Source organism: Bemisia tabaci, chromosome 9 (assembly GCF_918797505.1).
Source record: "Bemisia tabaci chromosome 9, PGI_BMITA_v3".
Lineage (NCBI taxonomy): Eukaryota > Metazoa > Arthropoda > Insecta > Hemiptera > Aleyrodidae > Bemisia > Bemisia tabaci.
Genome location: NC_092801.1, coordinates 14,870,236 through 14,891,497, shown reverse-complemented (window position 1 = coordinate 14,891,497; position 21,262 = coordinate 14,870,236). Strand labels below are relative to the sequence as shown.

General features: G+C 40.6%; 1 protein-coding gene across 1 annotated transcript in view; it reads right to left on the bottom strand.

Annotated features, from left to right (window-relative positions):
- Nucleotides 1-21,262, bottom strand: part of LOC109038201 (uncharacterized) — a 244,848-nt gene that overhangs the window by 107,749 nt on the left and 115,837 nt on the right. Inside the window, exon 3 of the mRNA XM_072304009.1 lies at nucleotides 8,286-8,610. Within this exon, the coding sequence (XP_072160110.1) occupies nucleotides 8,286-8,610 (325 nt within the window). The remainder of the gene's footprint in view (nucleotides 1-8,285; nucleotides 8,611-21,262) is intronic.

Here is a 21,262-nt window from a genome sequence, read left to right as displayed (position 1 = left end):
TCTTCATCTTCTCAAGCTTTCCAGAAATTGATGTTCCAGGAGCCAGGATCGCAACTCCTTTGATCAACTCCTCACGGCAATAGCTAAGCGTGTACCAAGTTTAAAGGAAATCGCTTCGGCTAATATTTTTCTAGGGGAGGCAGAGTGAGTGGTAACAGCAGCTTTATATAGAGTAATGTCATAAAGTCGTACCTCGTTGTAGCAGTCCTCGAAATGATGTTTTGTTCAAATGAAGAAACGATTGTGTTTTGAATATATGATTGGACTAAATTTTGGAATTAGAAACTACAATTTTTGGCTCAGTTTAGAAACACGTTTGTGCCATAAGTTTCTCATCCACATAAGTGTTTTTACGGATGAGCCAGGACTTGTAATTTCAAATTACAAAGTAATGTCCAAAAAGACGAACCAGTTCAACTCACGTCACACAGGCAACCTTTGTCTTTTCCTTTTTTAGAATTAAAATTCTATTCCATAAAATAAAATCATTAGAGTGACGTGCAGCGCATAGTGTCCGAGACGCGAAATGCGTCGGGGGGTCGGGCCATGAGGCAGTCAGGGGGCACGCCCCCTCCTTCTTAGTCGCTCAGCATTCAAGTTCCTAGTAGTTCAAGAGAAAAGGCGGTTAATCCTACGATGCACTGCAGCTAAAACCGTTTTCTCGTTCGATGTATTAAAATCAAAAGGCACCATATCCATTTTAACATAAGCTCCGTAATCCATAAGATCACGTGCATGACAGGGCTCATGCTCCAATGGTTATGGTTCCTGCGGATTCTAAAGCGTCCAATTGGCACACTGAGCGAGGAAGAAAACCGGAAAGAGCGCTCTCTTCAGAATAAAGGATTGCACAGAGTGAAGGAAGAGATGATTTTACATGACAGTCGCGCTTGTTTCTGCTGGCTCGTTTGAGGCGGGACAACTAGACGCTCTTACTCACTGTCATATGGCAATCAGTGTTGCCACGCGGGGATTTTGAATTCGTAGGATTACACATGATGGAAGTGGTGGATTCTAGTTTAAAGAATTGGTGTTTTCGCGTATCGACGCACGGTGGATCGAGCCAATTAGAGAGGTCGGACATGACGTTTTATACTAAAACTGCAAATTTTGAAGTTTATTCCGTCGCATTTTAATTTTTAAGGGATGATTCTAAAAGAAAATTTCACGATGAAATCATTGATAACACTTCTAGACCTCAAAGTTTTGTATAAACGGAGTTATACGCGTTTAAAGTTTCCAAATTTTGTCCGACCTCTCCTATGGACTTGGTCCACTGTGCGACGGTGAAACTACGAAAAATCGGATTGTGGTCGCAGTATTTCAAAATCTCCGCACCTACTTTATCTTTTAAAAGTAGACCCAATCAACATCATAGCTTGAAATTTTCGAGGAATATTCTCCACATGAAGAAAAAAAAACCCCATCGAAATGTTAAAAAAATGACATTTAGCAGTTTTCCGAGTGGGAAATGAAGTATGCCAGGGAATCTACATTGTCGCAAAAGGAGAAATACGTGTCTGCAGTTTCACCACCGGTATGGTTGAGCATTAAAAGGACAAAACTCCCTGGAAAGAAGGAGTGTCTATGGCAACTAAAACTGGACTGAAAGTCGGAAATCGTCACCTTCCGGTCACAATATCACAAGCACTGTGCGACGTTTTAAAATGTCTGCCGAAATTTTATTTTTTTACAGAGAATATTGTTGGTTGAATATGTTTGAAAAGCTTAACTGCAAGGATGGATACTTTGGAAGAGCACTTCAGGCCGCGTCCACCATTTTGTATTTCGAAAATTTAAAAAAAAAATGGAGTTTCCCGTCAAAAAATAATCCCCGGTATATTTTGGGCAAGCTTAAAAACTATAAAAATTTTAAGAACGGGTTTTCCTTTCGGTGAACCTTCCTCTTTGGCCACATCAAGAGTGTTAATTCTATTCTATTTTTTTAAATTAATTGAGGGACAAGTTTTTTTCAGAGACAATTAGGGCAAAAATCATGCGAGATAACTTGAGATACAACAGTTAAAAGGTTAACAGGCCTTGTTTGGTACAGCAATTTACTCGAGTTAGGTTCCAACCTAAAAATACAATTATATCAACTCCGGTGTGTTGCACAGTATCACACGCATTTGAAGGCGTTTTATGAAGGGTCCGACCACGACCTACGAAGAGTTGATGGGCTAACTTTCAGTGCTCTTTGCGACGAATATCGTCACCCTCCGGCCAAAGTATCACAAGTGCCATGCGACGTTTCAAAATTTACGCCGCCATTTTATTATTTCACAGGGAGATTGTTCTAAGAAGCTGTCCGAAAATTTTAGTTAATTTTCTTTGTGCAGCCAATGAAATTCAGTGAAACTTTCAAACAGATTCAACCAATAATTTCTGTGTAAAAAATTAAATTTCGGCGGAAATTTTGAAACGTGTCATGGCGCTCGTGATACTTCGACCGGAAGGTGATGAAATGTCCTATTTTAAATGACCACTGTACAAAATGTTCGATCAGAAATGGACCACATTCTACAGAAACGTACCGAGTTGCATTTTAGGAAATGTGCGTTTGACATTTTGAGGTGGACTTATTGTCATGAGCATTTCTTGTAGGATATTTTCTCGTGTATTGGATATCGAATTAATCGTATAAGATGGGAATGTATTTCGCAATCGTCGAACGATATAAAAAAAAAAAAAAAAAAATTATATTAAATTGTGGAAATTTGATTTTTGCTCGAACAGGGGGCAACCAGGGTTGCATTTCTTCTTGAGGAATTATTTAGTTGTTCGTCCGAGGAAGGATCCGTGAGAAAATCACAGGTAAAAGGGGTTGGGAAACAGGTGTTTGCGGCCTTGGTTTATTCCGAAATTGTGACAGGGGAGACGGAAACCTGAAGTTTTCGCTATACTCTCGGCATTTTTCCAGAATATCAATGCCGCCACGATAAGAAAGAACGCCGTGAGAGCTTTCTGCTATTGCAAAGATTAGAAAGATAAAAGAAAAAAGAAAGAGAAGAAAAGGAAAAAGAGAGGGGGGAAAAAGGGAAAACATCTGAGGAGCCTGTGAATATTTTCCCCCAATTTTTCAGTTAAGTCCATCTTCAAATCGATCTAAAATACCAAGAAATTTCCATTTGAACTATCTATACCCTAAATAAATTAAGTATTATATGAAGGAGATTTGATAACACTCAAAAGTTCAAGAGGTGTTTTTCTGGACGGTATCCAAAAGAGTAAATGTTCAAAAACGCAAATCTCAAAAATGAGAAATGCCTTCCCCAAAAGTGCAAAGGGAGAGTTGCCGTTAGTTAGTCCATGACCTACCGTCTTCATCAATGAAGATGTTGCACGTTTGGGGGATTTGCGATTTGACTGTTGACTATTGTGTAAAAGTTCGCAAGAAATACGATGGTGCCACTGGTTTTCTCTGAAATCATCTTCCAAGCTCAAAAAAAGCTCTCAAAGTGAGGCCAAAAGGGATGGGATATCCCACCCTACCCTGAGATTCCACCTCTACATCAAAATAAACTCTCCATGCAAAGATAGGGAGCAAATACATTAGCAGTGATGCCGTGTTTTCAGTTTTGGAGTCCCCAAGTAAAGTGGCAACCCTGCAAATGTATTTGCTCCCTATCTTTGCATGGAGAGTTTTGTTTTGATGTAGAGGTGGACTCTGATGGTAGGGTGCGATATCCCCTCCATTTTGGTCTCAAATTGAGTGCTTTTTTTGAGCTTGGGAGATGATTTCAGAGAAAACCAGTGGTATCATCGTGTTTCTCGGGAACTTTTACGTAAGAATCGATTGCAAATCGCAAATTCCTCACACATGCAACATCTTTATTGCAACCACCCACTTCCACCAATAGGATCTCTCCATATCCATTTTGTCTTCTATGTCTATACATTTCAATAATCGGCCCGCTGGCGGGTCGCGCCTGATTTCAAAGAGGTTGCAAATTTAAATTGGTGTTCAGGAGCTTTCCGCCTGACATTTTTAAAGCTAACTTCCCAATAAGAAACGCCAAATTCAGTGGGTAACTTCAGTTATTTTTGATTATTATTATACTGCTATAATAGCCTGTGGGCGGTTTCAAAAATACTTAGCTTCTACGAGTTAAGCACTTCTCGTCAAAAACTCAGTCCCGAACTTTCCCCTCTTGAAGCCGCTTTTGATAACTTTCTGTTTGCCCTTTTCCACTGAGAGTGAGACGCCGCACAGTAGACCAGTAGTCAATAAGACACTCAAGACAGGTCGGTTGTAGATATTTCCACTAAATTCCAAAATATCGTGATTTTTCCGTTGAAAACAGTTACTTGGGAAGTGGTTTTACACGATACTTACACATTGTTACACATAATGCAAGTTTAAATTTTACCGGACTTATATTCATAAAAGTTTAAAGTTCCCGCGAAACTTTCGGGCGTTTTAACATTTGATACCTGAACTGCGGTTTCCGAGGGCGTAGAGGCACGCGGCCTCTATTTTCGTCGCTCCTCCAACGGAAGAGCGCGTCTCAATTTCCACTTGAGCCTCGTTTTACATATTAATCCATGCTTTCTGGGGCTCATGCTGAAAACAGAGATACGGTCTTACGTCGGAGGAACGACGTTTTGTGAGCGGAGGCGCAAAATTAAATGTGAATTGAGGCGTTTCCACGGCGCGGCGAGCCCAGGGGAAAGTTTGAGGCCTCGTGAAGTTTGAACTGCGCAGATTAAATAACCTAAAGGGATCCGAGTGCCCTTTCCTCGAGCTGTGAGTCATGCCAGGGCTTTGGTCTCTCCCCTGGTATCAATTGCTATCGAGAAACAAATTGAAAAAAAAAAAACTTGTCGGTATCAAAGAGATACCTCCGAAAAAGACCGATAAAATGGACGCACTGGAAAAAAAACACATTGGATCTAGAGTCCAGACTCTTGAAAACATCGACAAGAAACCATTTTCTTGATTCAATCGGATTTTTGCTTAAATCAAGAACCAAGCCTCTTAATTTGAGCGGATTTCCTTTTGATTTAAGCTTAAATCTGATTGAATCAAGAGTATTTTTTCTTGTCAATGTTTTCAAGAGTCTGGACTCTAAATCCAATGTGTTTTTCTTTTTCCAGTGCGTATTTCTGCCAAACGGAACTATGTGCACTAAGTAATGAGCCCTGAGACCCATGAGAATATACGCATAACAGAGCTCACGTCATGATGCACATAGTTCCGTTTGTCAGAAATACGTCAAAATATCCAAGTCAGAGCGAGATTTCTGTTCTACACGTAAAAATGATACATTTCAGTTTTTCAAATCTTTTATCTCGCAAAGATTTACAAAAATGTTACTTACAATAAATTGAAGGGCTCGGAGGACAAGGCGAATAAGTGCAGCATCGTAGCAAGTTTGACTTGAAATATTGATTTTGCGACGGGAATATCAGCGTGCAATTTATTTGCAAATTTCACTGATTTTTGGGCATAGCCACATGAGATATTAATGAAATTTTCAGTTAAGAAGGCTCAATAGTTTTCTAGTTATATATTATTTTCTGGTCTAGTCTGCTATTTCGTATCCTAGTCTAGAATTTCTCCTGTAAAACTAGTAACCCAGACGATGGGACGTAACTAGATTCCAATGTTGCAAATTCGACTTAAAAAAATTAATTTCTGACGGGAACGTCACCTAGCAATTTTCTAAAAATGTCACAGATTTTTGGATGCAGCCCCATGAGACATGATATTAATGAAATTTTAAGTTAGAAAAGCTCAATAGTTTTCTAGTTAAAATACAATTTCCGAGTGGAGTATAGTGGGGTTTTACGGCGCGGGAAACTACGAAAAGAGCGATGCGTAATCCCTAAAAAAAGAAGAAAAAATCGTTTTCTATGAGAGGGAGGCCCTGAAAACATTACTGCAACAAGAGGATTAAGAATCAGAGATAACAGGGTCGTTCCATTAAGTCGGAGAGCAAATTATAAAAATTAACCCCCACGATGATTACAAAACTGCCTTGCTAAGGAAGAACGCTATATGAACATTCGAGAGTTGCCAAATTTCATTTAATAAAATGTTTATTTATGAGGAAAATTATGAATATTTTTCCTTGAACTTTTCAAGAACTTTAGATCAAAATACACAAAATGTTCCCTGAAAAATTGGAAGAAAAATATTCATGGGTTTACCAGGGAATTCGTGTTTTGTCGAAGAAAATTTGGCAACGCCTGAAGGTTCATACAGCGTTTTTACTTAGCGCGGCAGTACAGTAGGCAGGTATTTACTGTCGTGCTGAACAAAAAACGCACATGATTCCATTAACAGGTCCATACAGATACGCTGTTTTGTCCGAGTGCGACAGCTCAGAGAGCGACTCATCCGCTTATTCGCGTCTCTGCTCCAAACCCTTTTTCCTTTTTCCGGTAGGATTAGCGACGTTGACAAAGGGTGTTTTCCCGCCTTTCCTTGATCATCGTTTCCAGCGCTAGGCTCAAAGCGTTTTGAAGGGCCATCCAACAAAAGGTTGGGAAGGAGGTTTTGTAATTGCTGATATTACCTGGTAATCCTAACGACCGCAACATGGAATAGACTGGTGGATGAAAGATGCTGCAACTTAGAGGAGAGAGCGGTGGTTCCAATTATGAGGCCGCTTTTTTCCATGGGTATGATTACGTGGTGTCTTTTGGTTGAACTGCCGTACTGCCAGATTGAATTTTATGGGTCAAAATAAGACTCTTTTTTGTGTACAATCTTTTTTCGCGCTGGGAATAATAGGGAAAGGTAATGGGCCAATTGCACTGGTCTCAGAATCATGGTCTAAAAATATTAGGATCTGTCCGATTAGCAACTTTATACATTCAATACAATATTAGCAAAGATATCGAGTTTTGAAAACTTCGGTTAATGATGTCATCCACCGCGGTAGTCTACATACACATAAAGCCGCTTTTATAGCGTCCTCTGAAGCTCTGCGACACCTTTCTTTCAAAGTCTCCTATCCTTCCAAAACCAGCAATCGTATCTTAATATGCAAAAAGTCGTTCATCAAAGTGCTCACCTTTACATTCTTCAGTCGTAATAAGGCGAATTTTATTTGATTTTTTCTTTAACGCTCATCAATTATCATTACTTGACATAGTCCATCATTTTACCCCCTTGGTCTATAAGAACCGCGGATTTCAACTAATAGGATCGCTCCATGCTCTCTATGCCTCCTCTGTCTATAGCTTTGTCTATCAATTTCAACAATCAGCCCGCAGGATCACTTTCAATAGACACCTCATCTTTTAGATGATGGATTGACTCACCAGCGTGTCCATCCTTGATTCCGTAGTCCCCATTTAGTCTATAAGAACCGCGAATTTCAACCGATAGGATGGCTTCAAACTCTCAATGAATTCTTTGTATATCGCCTTGTTTATCAACTTCAACAATCAGCTCGCAGGATCACTTTTAAAAGACACCATAAAGATCGACTCACCAGTGCGTCCATCCTTGGTTTGGTAGTCCCCCTTAGTCTAGAAGAACCGCGACTTTCAACCAATAGGATCGCTCCATACCCCCTTTGCCTTCTTTTTCTAGATGTTGCATGTGTGAGGAATTTGCGATTTGACAGTTGATTCATGTGTAAAAGTTTGCGAGAAACACGATGGTGCTACTGGTTTTCTCTGAAATCATCTTACAAGCTCAAAAACAGCTCTCAAGTTGAGGCCAAAATGGAGGGGATATCCCACCCTGCCCTGAGAGTCCACCTCTACATCAAGACAAACTCTCCATGCAAAGATAGGGAGCAAATACATTAGCAGGGATGCCGTGTTTTCAGTTTTAGAGTCCCCAAATAAAGTGGCAGTCCTGTCAATGTATTTGCTCCCTATCTTTGAATGGGGAGTTTGTCTTGATGTAGAGGTGGACTCTCAGAACAGCGTTGGATAGCGTCCCCTCCATTTTGGCCTCAACCTTAGAGCTTTTTATGAGCTTGGGAGTTAATTTCAGAGAAAACCAATGACACCATCGTGTTTCTTGCGAACTTTTACATAAGAATCAACAGTCAAATCGCAAATTCCTCACACATGCAACATCTCCATTTCAACAATCGGCCCGCAGGATCACTTTTAAAAGACACCATATTTTCAACGCTCATCAATCATCATTACTTGCCATAGTTCATCATTTTGCGCCCTTAGTCTAGAAGAACCGCGGATTTCAACCGATAGGATCGCTCAATGCTCTCTAAGCCTCCTCTGTCTATAGATTTGTCTATTAATTTCAACAATGAGCCCGGAGGATGCCTTTACATCTACTAGATGCTGGATTGACTCACCAGCGTGTCCGTCCTTGATCCCGTAGGGGTAGAGAGCGAGGTTCCAGTCGAAGCCGCCGAAGCTGAAGTAGGTGGTCTCGAGCTTGTTGGAGGCGCCGGGCTTGTGGTGGTGGGAGGTGTGGTGGCGGAGGGGGTAGGGGATGTGGTACGTCCCGAAGATGGAGCTCCCGACGCGGAACTCCGAGTCGAACAGGGTCCGCACGTGGCCCATGCTCAGCTCCAGCTGGAACTCCCCGTTCGGGTCCGTGAAGTTCCGCGAGTACAGGTCCGCCACCGGGATGTAGTTCCGGTTCCCCTGCGCCGGGCACTCTGTCGTGAACTTCACCTGAAAAAACGTCAAGATATCCTCGTTGTAATCGAAATAATCCTCAAGTATTAGGTATGATAATAATCGTCCTTTGGGACCAAAGGATCTCCAAAGAGAACAAAAGAAGGATCTACAACGCGATTGTCAAGAGCATAGTAACCTACGGGTGTGAAGTATGGCCGATGAAACAGCGGACCCGGGAGGTTTTAGAGGCAACAGAGATGGACTTCTGGCGTAGATCCGCTGGTACTTCCAGAAAGGATCGCGTCAGGAATGAGACGGTACGGGAGATCATGGATGCCAAGCAGACCATCGTGCATGACATGATGACAAAACAACTCATTTGGTATGGTCATGTCCAGAGAATGGCAGGAGACAGGTTGCCGAAGAAGGTCCTTGACTGGGTTCCTCCTGGGAGAAGACGCAGAGGGCGCCCAATGAAAGGTTGGAGGGAAGGGATTGAAGCGGAAATGTTAAGGTGCTCAATCCCCCAAGATTTGTGGTTTGAAAGAGAGCAGTGGAGGTTAGGGGTCGTAGAGCGCGAGGGAGTGCTGTAAAGCGACCTATATGTATGTATGTAATAATCGACGGAGAGTATGGATTCGATGGGCATGAATCAATCGAAAAATGTAAACTTGAAATGAATCAGTGAGTTCGAAAACACACCAACTCGGGGGAAAAAAAAAATGTTCAGGAAACACCTAAAACTGCGCAGCGGGCGAAGAAGTTAGCTTAAGAAAAACCTTTTTGGTGCCAAAGGACAAGTACTCAGAGACTTTGGAAAGCACCAAGTTGAAATCAATACACCATGTTTGATGACAGAGAATTAAGCGTTTAAAAATTTCCGAGTTGGTGTGTTTACGTTCTCACCGACTTTCAGATACTGATTTTTCATAGCCTACCCTGAAAAATTTATATTTTTCGACCTGAATAACGCTTGAATATTTATATAACTTGTAAGTACAAGGTATACTGAACCGAAAAAATAAAATCGCAAAATCGGATGGTCACCCGTTTCCCTTGAAATGGCCAAAAATTGGTATTTCCAATAAAATACTTCGATTTTTCCCTTTTCCCGTCGCTGTTTCGAGCACTTCTGATTGCAATTTCGAAATTTCCTTTTGCGTGCAGATGCTTCTATCCATAAGTGTTACTAAACCGTAAAAAAGTGAAAATCGAAAAAAACCCGAGTTGGTGTGTTTTCGATTGCACCAATGCACGGGTTTGTCGCTCTAGTCACGGGTTTGTCGTTCGAAACAAGGGTTTATCGACCAATTCACGGGCTTGTCGATAGATTCACGGTTGTTGATGGAATCGATGTCGATCGCTTTACGTCCATCAATGCAAGGTTATATTTTTCAATCGATTCTTTCCGATCAGATCCATACCTTCCATAATCAACCACCAGACAAGGCACGCATTCAAGCACTCAGGTTCATCATTCGGTCACGCTAGTGCGACTGTAAAAACGGAGATAAAACAACAATACACAACAGTGCCCGGCTAAGCGGGAACAAACTAGCGAGTTCACTTCAAACCGCTATCTCGCGGATTATAAAAACGCGCTGAGTGTAATCACGTAATTATATTTTTAAACGCGTTAGAATATCATTTTTTCCCGCGGAGAACTTTAACGAACGCCAGCATATTCCCCGCCGAGAGATTAATTCAAAATCGCAGCCGTCTCGAGTCATATTTAAATCCTCTTCTCGACGAAGCTCCTCGCGGGGCCGCTCCCCGGAGCTAGCGATCCCTCGCTTTGCGATACATCGATTGTTCTGCCATTTAAACCTATGGTAAAGAATCGATTGTTAAGGTGTTCCCTGCGAACACCCTGTACATCGATCCTTTTCCATAGGTTTAAATGGCAGAGCACTCGATATATCGAAAAGCACGCCATGCCACTGTTGGATGAGGGGACTTTTCGGGATTCATCGGGGACGGCGTCCCACCACTCCGGCGAGGGGGGGAGGGGGAGGGGGGATGGAAAAAAAGTTTCTTTTTTCGAGTCATAAATCAGGCATTGTGTCTGGATAGCAGAGACGTCGACGTCATCAGCGCCGGTTCATTTTTCTCCTCGAGTTGACGAACTTCCGATTTTTCCCGCCGGGGAGACATGGTGTTCTGCCGTCTCGAGGAAAAACGCCGTATGAACATTCGAACGTTGCCAGATTTTGTTTGATGAACCATGCATTTTTGAGGATGTGTCTCCTCTAATTGTTTAAGCATATGGGTCACTAAGCCTTGTGTTTTTTGGTTAATATTCTGAAAGTACCGGGTGAGAAGATTGAGTGGACGTATTTCTGCCAAAAGAGACTATGTACTTTATGACGTGAGCCCTCTTATGCATCTCGGCTTATGGATCTAAAGGCTCATGTCTCATAATGCACATAGTTCTGATTGGCAGAAATACGCACCGGAAAAAAAAAAAAAAACTTATTGGATCTATAGTCCAGACTCTTGAGAACATTGACAAGAAAAAATACTCTTGATTGAATCGGATTTTTGCTTGAATCAAAACGAAATTCGCTTAAATTAAGAAACTTGGTTCTGGATTTATATTAAGCTAGATTCTGATTGAATCAAGAGTTCTTTTTCTTGTCGATGTTTGCAAGAGTCTGGACTCTAGATCCAATGTATTTTTTTCCAGTGAATTTTTGAAGATGTTTCTCCTCTAATTTTTTAAGCATGGGTCAAGGCTTGGTTCTTGATCTAAGCTAGATTCTGATTGAATCAAGAGTTCTTTTTCCTGTCGACGTTTTCAAGAGTCTGGACTAATTTTTTAAGCATGGGTCAAGGCTTGGTTCTTGATTTAAGCTAGATTCTGATTGAATCAAGAGTTCTTTTTCTTGTCGATGTTTGCAAGAGTCTGGACTCTAGATCCAATGTATTTTTTCCAGTGAATTTTTGAAGATGTTTCTCCTCTAATTTTTTAAGCATGGGTCAAGGCTTGGTTCTTGATTTAAGCTAGATTCTGATTGAATCAAGGGTTCTTTTTCTTGTCGATGTTTTCAAGAGTCTGGACTCTAGATCCAATGTATTCCAGTGAATTTTTGAAGATGTTTCTCCTCTAATTTTTTAAGCACGGGTCACTAAGCCTCGTGTTTTTTTAGTTAATATTCTGAAAGTACCGGGTGAGAAGATTGAGTGGACGTATTTCTACGAAAGGAACTATGTGCATCATGACGTGAGCCCTGTTATGCATCTCTTCTTATGGGTCTCAGGGCTCATGTCTCAATGCACACAGAGTTTCGGTTCCGCGCGAAACCGGGGCCTTTCTTTGCGGAAAAGTTGGGCTATTCGAACTACGTACATCTCGGTTTCTGCGTTACTATCTAGCGCTTTCAATGTGCGCTTAGTGTTGTATACGCGTCATTTATCTCAAGATTACTATATTTGCAAGTCAAAATTCGTTCGTGATTTAGTGACCCATCACCATCCTCCGAATCCGACCTGCAGTGCGCTGCAGATTAGTCATAAATTGTGTCCGCAGAGTCAAAACGCCTTCACTCTCGGGCGTATGCAACACGCGTATCCATGGAGCCCGTATAGTTGCATCTTGCATCCAGGCGCTCTATATACTGAGAGTAAAAACAATGCAAATTCATTTCTGATTGATCCCGTATTTTAGGCCTTCTCAGTGCCACAAACGGGAATAATGATTACATTTCCACCAATTGCAAATATTATAAACCGGAATGGACCGGGGAGTAGGGGTTACGGCTGAATGAGAGAGGGGACAGAGACAGGAATTCGGAAATGGGTTCATCAAAGATTACAAAAAACGTCCGATTTGTGTAATCTTTATTCCCGTTCGTGACATCCATGAGTCGCGTTGTCTAGACTCTCTCTAGTTCTAATGAAATACGTATGGTCATCGTTGAATCCGAGCGTCCTAATGAAATTCGATTATAGTGTCCGTGCATGCGGCACTAACTAAGGGCGCCTCGCTATAGTTTCTATTACACCGAGACTTAATTACAGCGTTGTCTACTGTATCGATTAAGTAAAATATCACTTACTTTCAACGCATTTTTTTTCAATTTCCGAAAAATACATTGGTTTTTTAAGTGTATAATAACACTAATAGGCCGGAGAATAATGGGTGCTATAGATTCATTTTATGGACAACTCAGGAAAAGTGTTTTAAGCGTGCATATTAGCATACCAATGGTGAAACTGCCAGACCACGTGTCTCGATTTGCGACATTGTAGACTTCCTGTCATAGTTTCTTTTTTAAATGGAAAACCACTCAACGTCAATGGGCCTGTTGCATGCAAGAGATACAGCCGTGCGAATAGACTTTTCAGAGGTTAAATGACACGAAAATTACGATGGTCACATTAAAAAAGTCTGAAATACACTCCTTACTGCGCAATTTGCGTTGTTAGGAACGCGCTTTTTCAAATTTCCCGCGTCTGGGGGCAGTTTTCTAACGGAAACAATTAACGGCAACTCGCGGCTATTTCCGGTCAACTAAAACAGACAACATAACCTAAAAATCGGAGCTCGTGATATCGTCAAATGAAATGTAGGAGGATTGCGTTGGATATTTAAAAGTTGATCGATTGGTTAGCGCATAAAGCGTATATGGACCACTATGAGAGATCACGTTGGGTTTGTAAACAAACTGAAGGAAAAAATAACAACAACAACAACAACAACAACAACAACAACAACAACAACAACAACAACGACTCGGCATCTTCCGGAAATCACCGAGTCCGCCGTTTGCTCGTTTCCGGTGAATAGAAAACTGCCCCCAGACGCGGGAAATTTGAAAAAACGCGTTCCTAACAACGCAAATTGCGCAGTAAGGAGTGTATTTCAGACTTTTTTAATGTGACCATCGTAATTTTCGTGTCATTTTAACCTTTAAAAAGTTAATTCGCGCGGCTGTATCTCTTGCATGCAACAGGCCCATTCTTGAAAACTTCTGTGAATTTCCTTCTTTCTGCGAAGAAAAATCTGTGAAAAACTCAAGGAATGATATACGTTTGTTCTCATTTACAAAAATAAAATAAGGGCGGAGATTTTTAAACATCGCAAACGAGATACGTGGTTTGGTAGTTACACCGTCGATATTTGAGTTAGCGGAAGAGTTGGAAGAAAGTATAGTTAGAAATGTAAATTTAACGCAAGTTAGGATGCCATTTTTATCCTTCCCACAGAAGATTTCACAAAAAAAGGAGACCACAGCTCAAAACCATCCAGTGATTCCGAGGATCCTTCAAGCTGCAGTTTATATGCAAATTTAAAATTGTTACGTTCCGAAACAAACAACTTTGCGTTGAGCAAAAAATCGAGCTCGTAAACAAGCGAATAAAAATGTAAAACCTAGTCGAGTCAACTCAATTCCCATCATTTTGAATTTTACGAGCAAAGTAGAAAATGAATCCAACATTTTCATTTAGCTTTAATATCAGGGTGTAAGCAGGGCATGCACATTAAAAAACGCAGACACTAATTCTTCAACAAGCAGAGTCTCAGATTAAGTTTTTGTTACAAGTCAATGATAGAACAGTGAAAGGATGCAATTTGTCTTCGTGCTCGACAAAGTCCACTGCTACCGTGCTAAAGATAAACGCCGTACGAGTCATCAGGCGTTGCCGATTTTCTTTCGACAAATAACGAATTTTCAGATAATTTGAGAATATTTTTCTTCCGATTTTTCAGAGGATTTTGTCCGTAATATAATCTGGAAAGTCCTTAAATACCAAAGGAAGAATATTCATGGTTTTTCTCAAAAATAAATATTATCTGACAGGAAATTTGGCAACATTCGAATGCTCATTCGACGTTTTTACTTAGCACGACGAAAAGCATCGGAAAACAATTTAACTCCGATTTGTATAGATTTGCACTGTTTACGGTAGGATACGTCTCACGAAAAGACGAATTTCCATTGAGATGGAGGAAAGATTTGAAATTACCGTCGGAAGTGCACGAAGCAAGGATGGGAAGAGGAGGTTCCGCATACTGAAGCACATTCAAATCCTCCCCCCCCCCCCTTCCCCACAATCCTTTCTAACGTACGTACAGAGCTTACTATTGAAAGTTTATGTCTGTCCGCCCGTGAAAGGAATATGTAATTTTTTTCGCTGACATTTCCCAATTATCTTTTCACTACCCACTACATACGTTGTCATTTTTTCTCACTGCAGGTATATATAGTTTAAAAAACTAGATTTAGTAGGTCGAAGGCTGATCCTATTTATTGTCATGAAGTTCCCCATGATATTGCAATCGTTCCGCTGCTTCCATCTAATATTTCAATAAATTCAACTTTTTTCATAAAAAATCAACGTAGGAAAAATCCTTCCATTTCAATTGAAGCATAGGGCACAGGGTAGATTCGGCCTAAAAATTAACGAGGGACCATTCCACTACCAGCGATTCGCGCCTTGAATCGCGTGTGGATGGGTTACACATACACCCCGAAACAAGGTGTAAACTCCAGCAGGCGCAGTGAAGGCAATTTGCGCAGCGGAGTTTATGTGTAACGGTGTAGCGTTTGCAGTATCTCCACGATGTTGAAGGCGCTATATATAGTGCGCGCGGGCGAGCCTTTCATTGCCCGCGATAATTCTTATTCGAGTACGCTGCATAGATCGAGTCAATGGAGGAAGTCAGACAGACTTTGGAAACTTTAAAAGCTCATAATTCTGTTCGTACAAAACCGTGAAATATTCCCATCCGAGCACCCATAAAACTTCAAAATTTGGCAAATTAAACATCAAAATTTGAAGTTTTAGTTGAAAAATTCATGCCACACCTCGACGATCTTTAGATTGAGCTGACTTACTTTAAATAACAGTTGTGTTCTTATATAAATGTTGACTATTATTTTTGTTTGTTTGAATACTATTCCCTTTTCTGTTGTTTTTATCATGGTGATCTTTTGGCTTATAAACATTATCTTACCTATTAAGTTTAAATTGTTTATGACTTGATCGACTCGATCCACTGGGCGCTGATTTCTGGCAGATTTCATGGCATCCTCCTTTTCTTACCTCTTCTTTCAAAAATGCGATTTTTGCTACATATCATCAATCGGATTCCATTGTCTGATGTACATCGACATAAATAGCGGGAGTCTTCTTCGCGGTTCGGGTCGTGCACTTGAGCCGAAGTTCAACCCCCTTATCAACCCCAATCGATTGTATTCGCCGCGGATGATGCAAAACTGTTCTACAACGTTTGTTTTTATACTATTAGGAACGTTTTGGCGGGGTCTCGTGTCAATTTCAAAATTCATCATTCGTAATTTCTCGTATATGCCGCATCCTAGAGACCCTGTTGAAAATGTTTAAGGTTTCATTTCCATACCTCTTCTTGATTCTCGTTTTTGTAATAATTCCACAAATATGGGCGCAATTTCGATAATGGCATATTTGCAGGGGTATAAACTTCTTCGTCAGCGACATACTATTTCAAGTGGATCATATAAATGAAATACCAATTGAAATAAAGGCTCAATTAGTAGCGGGCACTTCCATATACGTCTCTCTCGAACTTCCATCGATACGCTTCTCAAGAGAGGGATCTCAGCTTTTAATTTATTCGCGGGAAATTGTGGGAAATCTCAAGTGGATAGTCATCTGCGGAATGATTTACTAATTGGCTCCGGAAAACGCTCCACTGGGCGGATCGGTCCACCCGGGGGGAGTAATTTATCAACTTGTTTTCCTGACTCCGCCCGCAGATCAGTATAATGATGCAATTTCTGAAATTATTTTCTCTTCAAAATGGGCAACTCGAGTGGGTAAAAAATAAGGAGTACAGCACATATTCGATTCGAAGAGAGTATTTTAACGGTACTTTTTCGGTACATTCCCAAGAAATTTAGCACCTCCTCAACAGAGAAATTTTGAATTTTTTCGGTACACCCAATTGACGAAATTCGAAAAATTTCAAAAATTTGAATTCCTCGCTCAGTTTGCGACAAAAATGACAAAGAAATGAAGGACCTTCTTGCGGAATTTTTGCACTTTTTCAGTAATTCCGTACCGCGCTTGGAAAATCAGTACTATTTCAGGACTTTCCGGAAATTCCGGACCTGTAGACACCCTGACCCCCTATTTTCCGGACCGCGCTTGAAAAATCAGTACTATTTCGGGACTTTCCGGAAATTCCGGACTTGTAAACACTCTGACCACCTGTTTCCTGGTCCATTTTAGTTCATAATCTTTGCAGTCGGTGAAAATGTAATCTTTATTCCCGCTTGTGACACTATGAAGGCCTAAAATACGCGAGCCAATCAGAAATTGTCTTCCTTCTCGGTATAAAGGGACTCTAGTTCATACGACGATTTTAGTGGATAGTAATCTGCGGAATGATTTACTAATTGGCTCCGGAAAACACTCCACTGGGCGGATTGGTCCACCCGGGGGGAGTAATTTATTAACTTGTTTTCCTGACTCCGCCCGCAGATCAGTATAATGATGCAATTTCTGAAATCATTTTCTCTTCAAAATGGGCAACTCGAGTGGGTGAAAAATAAGTAGTACAGCACATATTTTTTTCATCAAAGTTGTAAAGCAATATACATTGAATAGCTCAATAAATGCCGATTTTTTCAATCGATTCTTATTTGTCCGATTGCTCCCGGCCAGAGAGAATTGGATAAATGAGAATCGGGTATGAAAATCTTTTCATTTTTTTGGTCGTTCTAATGTCGACGCGGGCCTAAGAGAACGCGAAGCGTCATCTGGGGGTTGGGCCGCGTAGCGGCCAGGGGGAATAGCCCCCTAGTAAACTATAAACGCAGGACGGCAATTACCTTTGTAAATTTAATTTGCATGTTTCCAGTACTTTAATTTCAAAGAATGTAAGTTGCACGATCCTAGCAACATTGGAATGCTCTTGGTTCCTTTTTGCAAAATGCAATCCAACTAATGAGCTTACACCATCCAAAAAGCGATTCCACGACAAGCGCAACCGACTCGGTGATTTGAACATAGTCCTTTTCCGCACAGCTCGTCCGGTTGGTCCTCGAATTCTGCAACATCTCATGAGCTTCAAGGGTCATGAGTGCCTGACGCTTGGATCGTTCACGGAACATTGAGAGAGCTTACGGGGATAACGTGTGCTCTCGAGAGGTTAAATAAACGTTTTTAAATCAGAAGGAACTATCTTCATAATAGCATGAGCCCTGAGTCTCGCAAGAATACATGCACGGCAGGGCCCATGTCGCAGTGGATGTAGTTCCTTTTGATTGAAAAACGTCCAAATAGCGCTCGTTCCAATGGCCCGCATGAGATGACTCGTGCACGTTATGAACATAGCAGGGCATACAAGCAATCCGTTTTTCGCCCAAGCCCATTTTCCGTGTTGTAAGGTTGTGCATCAAAACATTTTAAGTGCTCAGCCGATATGGAGCGCCTCTTGATTTCAACCTGCCTCTAGAATTCTAGTATACTAGAGTACCTTTATAGACAGAGTATGGCCATTTCTATTCCGGTTTTTCATTAGTCTTGTAAAAATAGGCTGACACGATGTTCTTACGGCCATAAATAAACAAAAAAGATGGCTGTTATCAGCAAGGAAGATTGAGGTCATGCACATCTTACATCCTCCTGTGATAAAGGTGAAAGGCGATTTAACAATGTTTTAATGTGTTTTTTGTGTGTTATTCGTAGATATGCTAGTTTAAATTGTTACTGCCGTGTAATTGAAATTTTTTCAAATTTTAGCCTCTTATCAACGTTACGGTGAGCCGCCATCTTGTTTGTTTATTTACGGCCGTAAGAGCACCATGAAGCCTAATAATTCGTCGACCAGTCAAAAAGCGGCACAGTTTTTCTGTAGTAAAAAGATACGAATGGCCATACTCTGTCTATAAAGGTACTCTATAGTATATATACTAGAGTCATTTTATAGAGAGAGTTGAGACAAGGTGGCTTATGTTCCGTAATATTTGATCAACCTATTCCCGAATTCCTATTTCCAATCTCTCTCTCATTCCATTTGTTCCTTGCCTTACCCCCAGAGTGTTTACTAAAACAGGTTGGCCAAAAATTAGTATTTTTACAGTACTTTTTCGATACATTCCCAAGAAATTTAGTACCTCCTCACCGGAGAAATTCAGTACTTTTTCAGTACCCTCAATCGACGAAATTCGAAAAATTTAAAAAATTTGAATTCCTCGCTCAAATTGCGACAAAAACGACAAAAAAAAAAAAAAAAATTCAGGACCTTCTTGCGGGATTTTCGCACTTTTTCAGTAATTCCGAACCGCGCTTGAAAAGTCAGTACTATTTCCGGACCTGTAGACACCCTGACCCCCTATTTTCCGGACCGCGCTTGAAAAATCAGTACCATTTCGGGACTTCCCGGAAATTCCGGACTTGTAGACCCCCTGACCTCCTATTCCTTGGTCCATTCTAGTTGATAATCTTTGCAGTCGGTGAAAATGTAATCTTTATTCCCGTTGTGACACTATGAAGGCCTAAAATACGCGAGTCAATCAGAAATTGTCTTTACTCTCAGTATAAAGGGGCTCCAGTTCCTACGAAGTTTTTACGCGGCAAGGCAGTATACAACCTCTAATTACGGCCTTCATAGCCGTGCTTCGTTCCCAGTGATTCCTCTTTGATTTCCACCGAGAAGGCAACGGCTGCTCCTCGAGATGGGATGGTGGCCCGAGCGAATCGCGGCTGCACAGAGAAAGGATGGAACTACGAGCCTTGACGAGATAGACCGAGCATTTCATCGCGGAAAGGCCCCCCAGGCATTCTAGGTTTGTAAGGAGGCTCTGTCAGGAATGGCGATGATGATTGCGGGTTATGCAAACTGCAGAACACAGCGGCGGCGCATGTTGCCTAACCGTCGTGGTGTCCTCAGATTTCTCTTTCACTCGGGTAAAAAGGGACGATGTAAAAAGTTTGAAAGAAGGGCGTCGATGACTCAAGTCATAAATGAAAAGCTCTGAGCAAAGATTTAAAATATTTTCTTTTCTTTTTTTTATCTGGACGGATTCAACCGAGATCAGCCTAATTAAATTTAACGTTACCCTTTGCTTCTTATGTACGCTAATGCCGCGCTGAGCTTGGTGAACCCAAGTCCCAATACAGGGAAACAATATACTTCAGTCGATATAGACTGCTTGGCGAAACTGTTCAAAAATCCCGAATAGGAAACTCTTTTTATTCTTTCTTGGGTAAAAATTCCAGCATCTTGAACTTTCACGAGTTTCTTCATATAAATCACCGTGCCTTAGTCAATTTTACAAATTTCATTTTAAATGTTGCGTATTCTGCAGTTTATTTTGTGTTTAGAATTAATATAAAGTACATTTTAGAATTAAAGAAAAATTGACGCCAATTTTTTTCCATAAATTTTATGATGTAAATTTCATATGAATTACTTAGAAAAGAACAAAAAGGGTTTCCTAACTTGTGTATTGAAATAATTTTTTACACCACTTCTAAGTCAAGAAACAGACAGTGCTTCAAGAGCAGTTACTCGGTGTTAAGAAATGAATCTCAGTTCACCGCATTGAACATGACTTATTGAGGCTTTTGGTATTCTCAACCAAAGACACCGCCTCAGTCCTCTACACTGAAAAAAACACTCGGCGTTTTTACCACGGTCCGTTGGTACCTTTACCATCTCACTTTATTTACCAATTATTGGTAACTTTACCAAGACAGACTGGTAAGCTTACCTAGAAACCGGTATTTTTACTGTATTTTTCAGGTAAGAATACCACTTTTATTGGTAATCAATTCCCGATAACTTTGCCATTTTATCACGGTAATTTTACCACAGTCGATAAAAAATATTGGCGTTTTTACCAAGATCCAGTAAAATTACCAAGAAAGTTCAATAATTTTACCGAGATTTCTCGGTGAAATTACCAATTCCATAAATGGTAATTTTACCAAAAAAAACTGGGATCAAATAAAACCCTAAATTCTTGGAAATTTTACCCTTTTCTTAGTAGAAACACCTAGATTTTTTTTTCAGTGAGTCCTCTAAGCCAAAATACGCTTGCGGAATTCGACTAAGGGTTTTCTCTCCATATTGATTTATACTCGCATCTAAATAGACACGTGCTTTAAAAGAATTCTTAATGTAGACAGTCTCATTTCGCCGGCCACCATGGAATTATTCATAAGAGCACTCAAGCATTGAGAGTCGGCAATATATCCACGGCCACGCCGGAACTCAGTATTCATTGCGGTTTTCCGATTCCGTTAGGAAGCGGACACTATTAAGTTCGTTATGGTGTACCGATGCCAAATCTTTTCTTTAAATATTGTAATAGATCGCCAGACTAGGTGCAAATTGAGCCATTCTAATGTGTGTTTTCTCTTCAAAATTTCGCGTACAAGTCGATCGGCACAATTTCAATAACTGCAATTAACTCTTCACTGGAAAAAGAACACATTGGATCTAGAGTCCAGACTCGTGAAAACATTGACAAGAAAAAGGACTCTTGATTCGATCAGATGTAAGCTTAAATCAAAAGAAAATCCGCTCAAATTAAGAATGTTGGTTCTTGATTTAAGCTTAAATCTGATTGAATCAAGAGTATTTTTTCTTGTCAATGTTTTTAAGAGTCTGGACTCTAGATCCAATGTGTTTTATGTTTTTTTTTCCAGTGTTAACAAGGTTATACAATTTTATTTACCTTTGTCTACGGAAAATTGAAATATCTCTCCC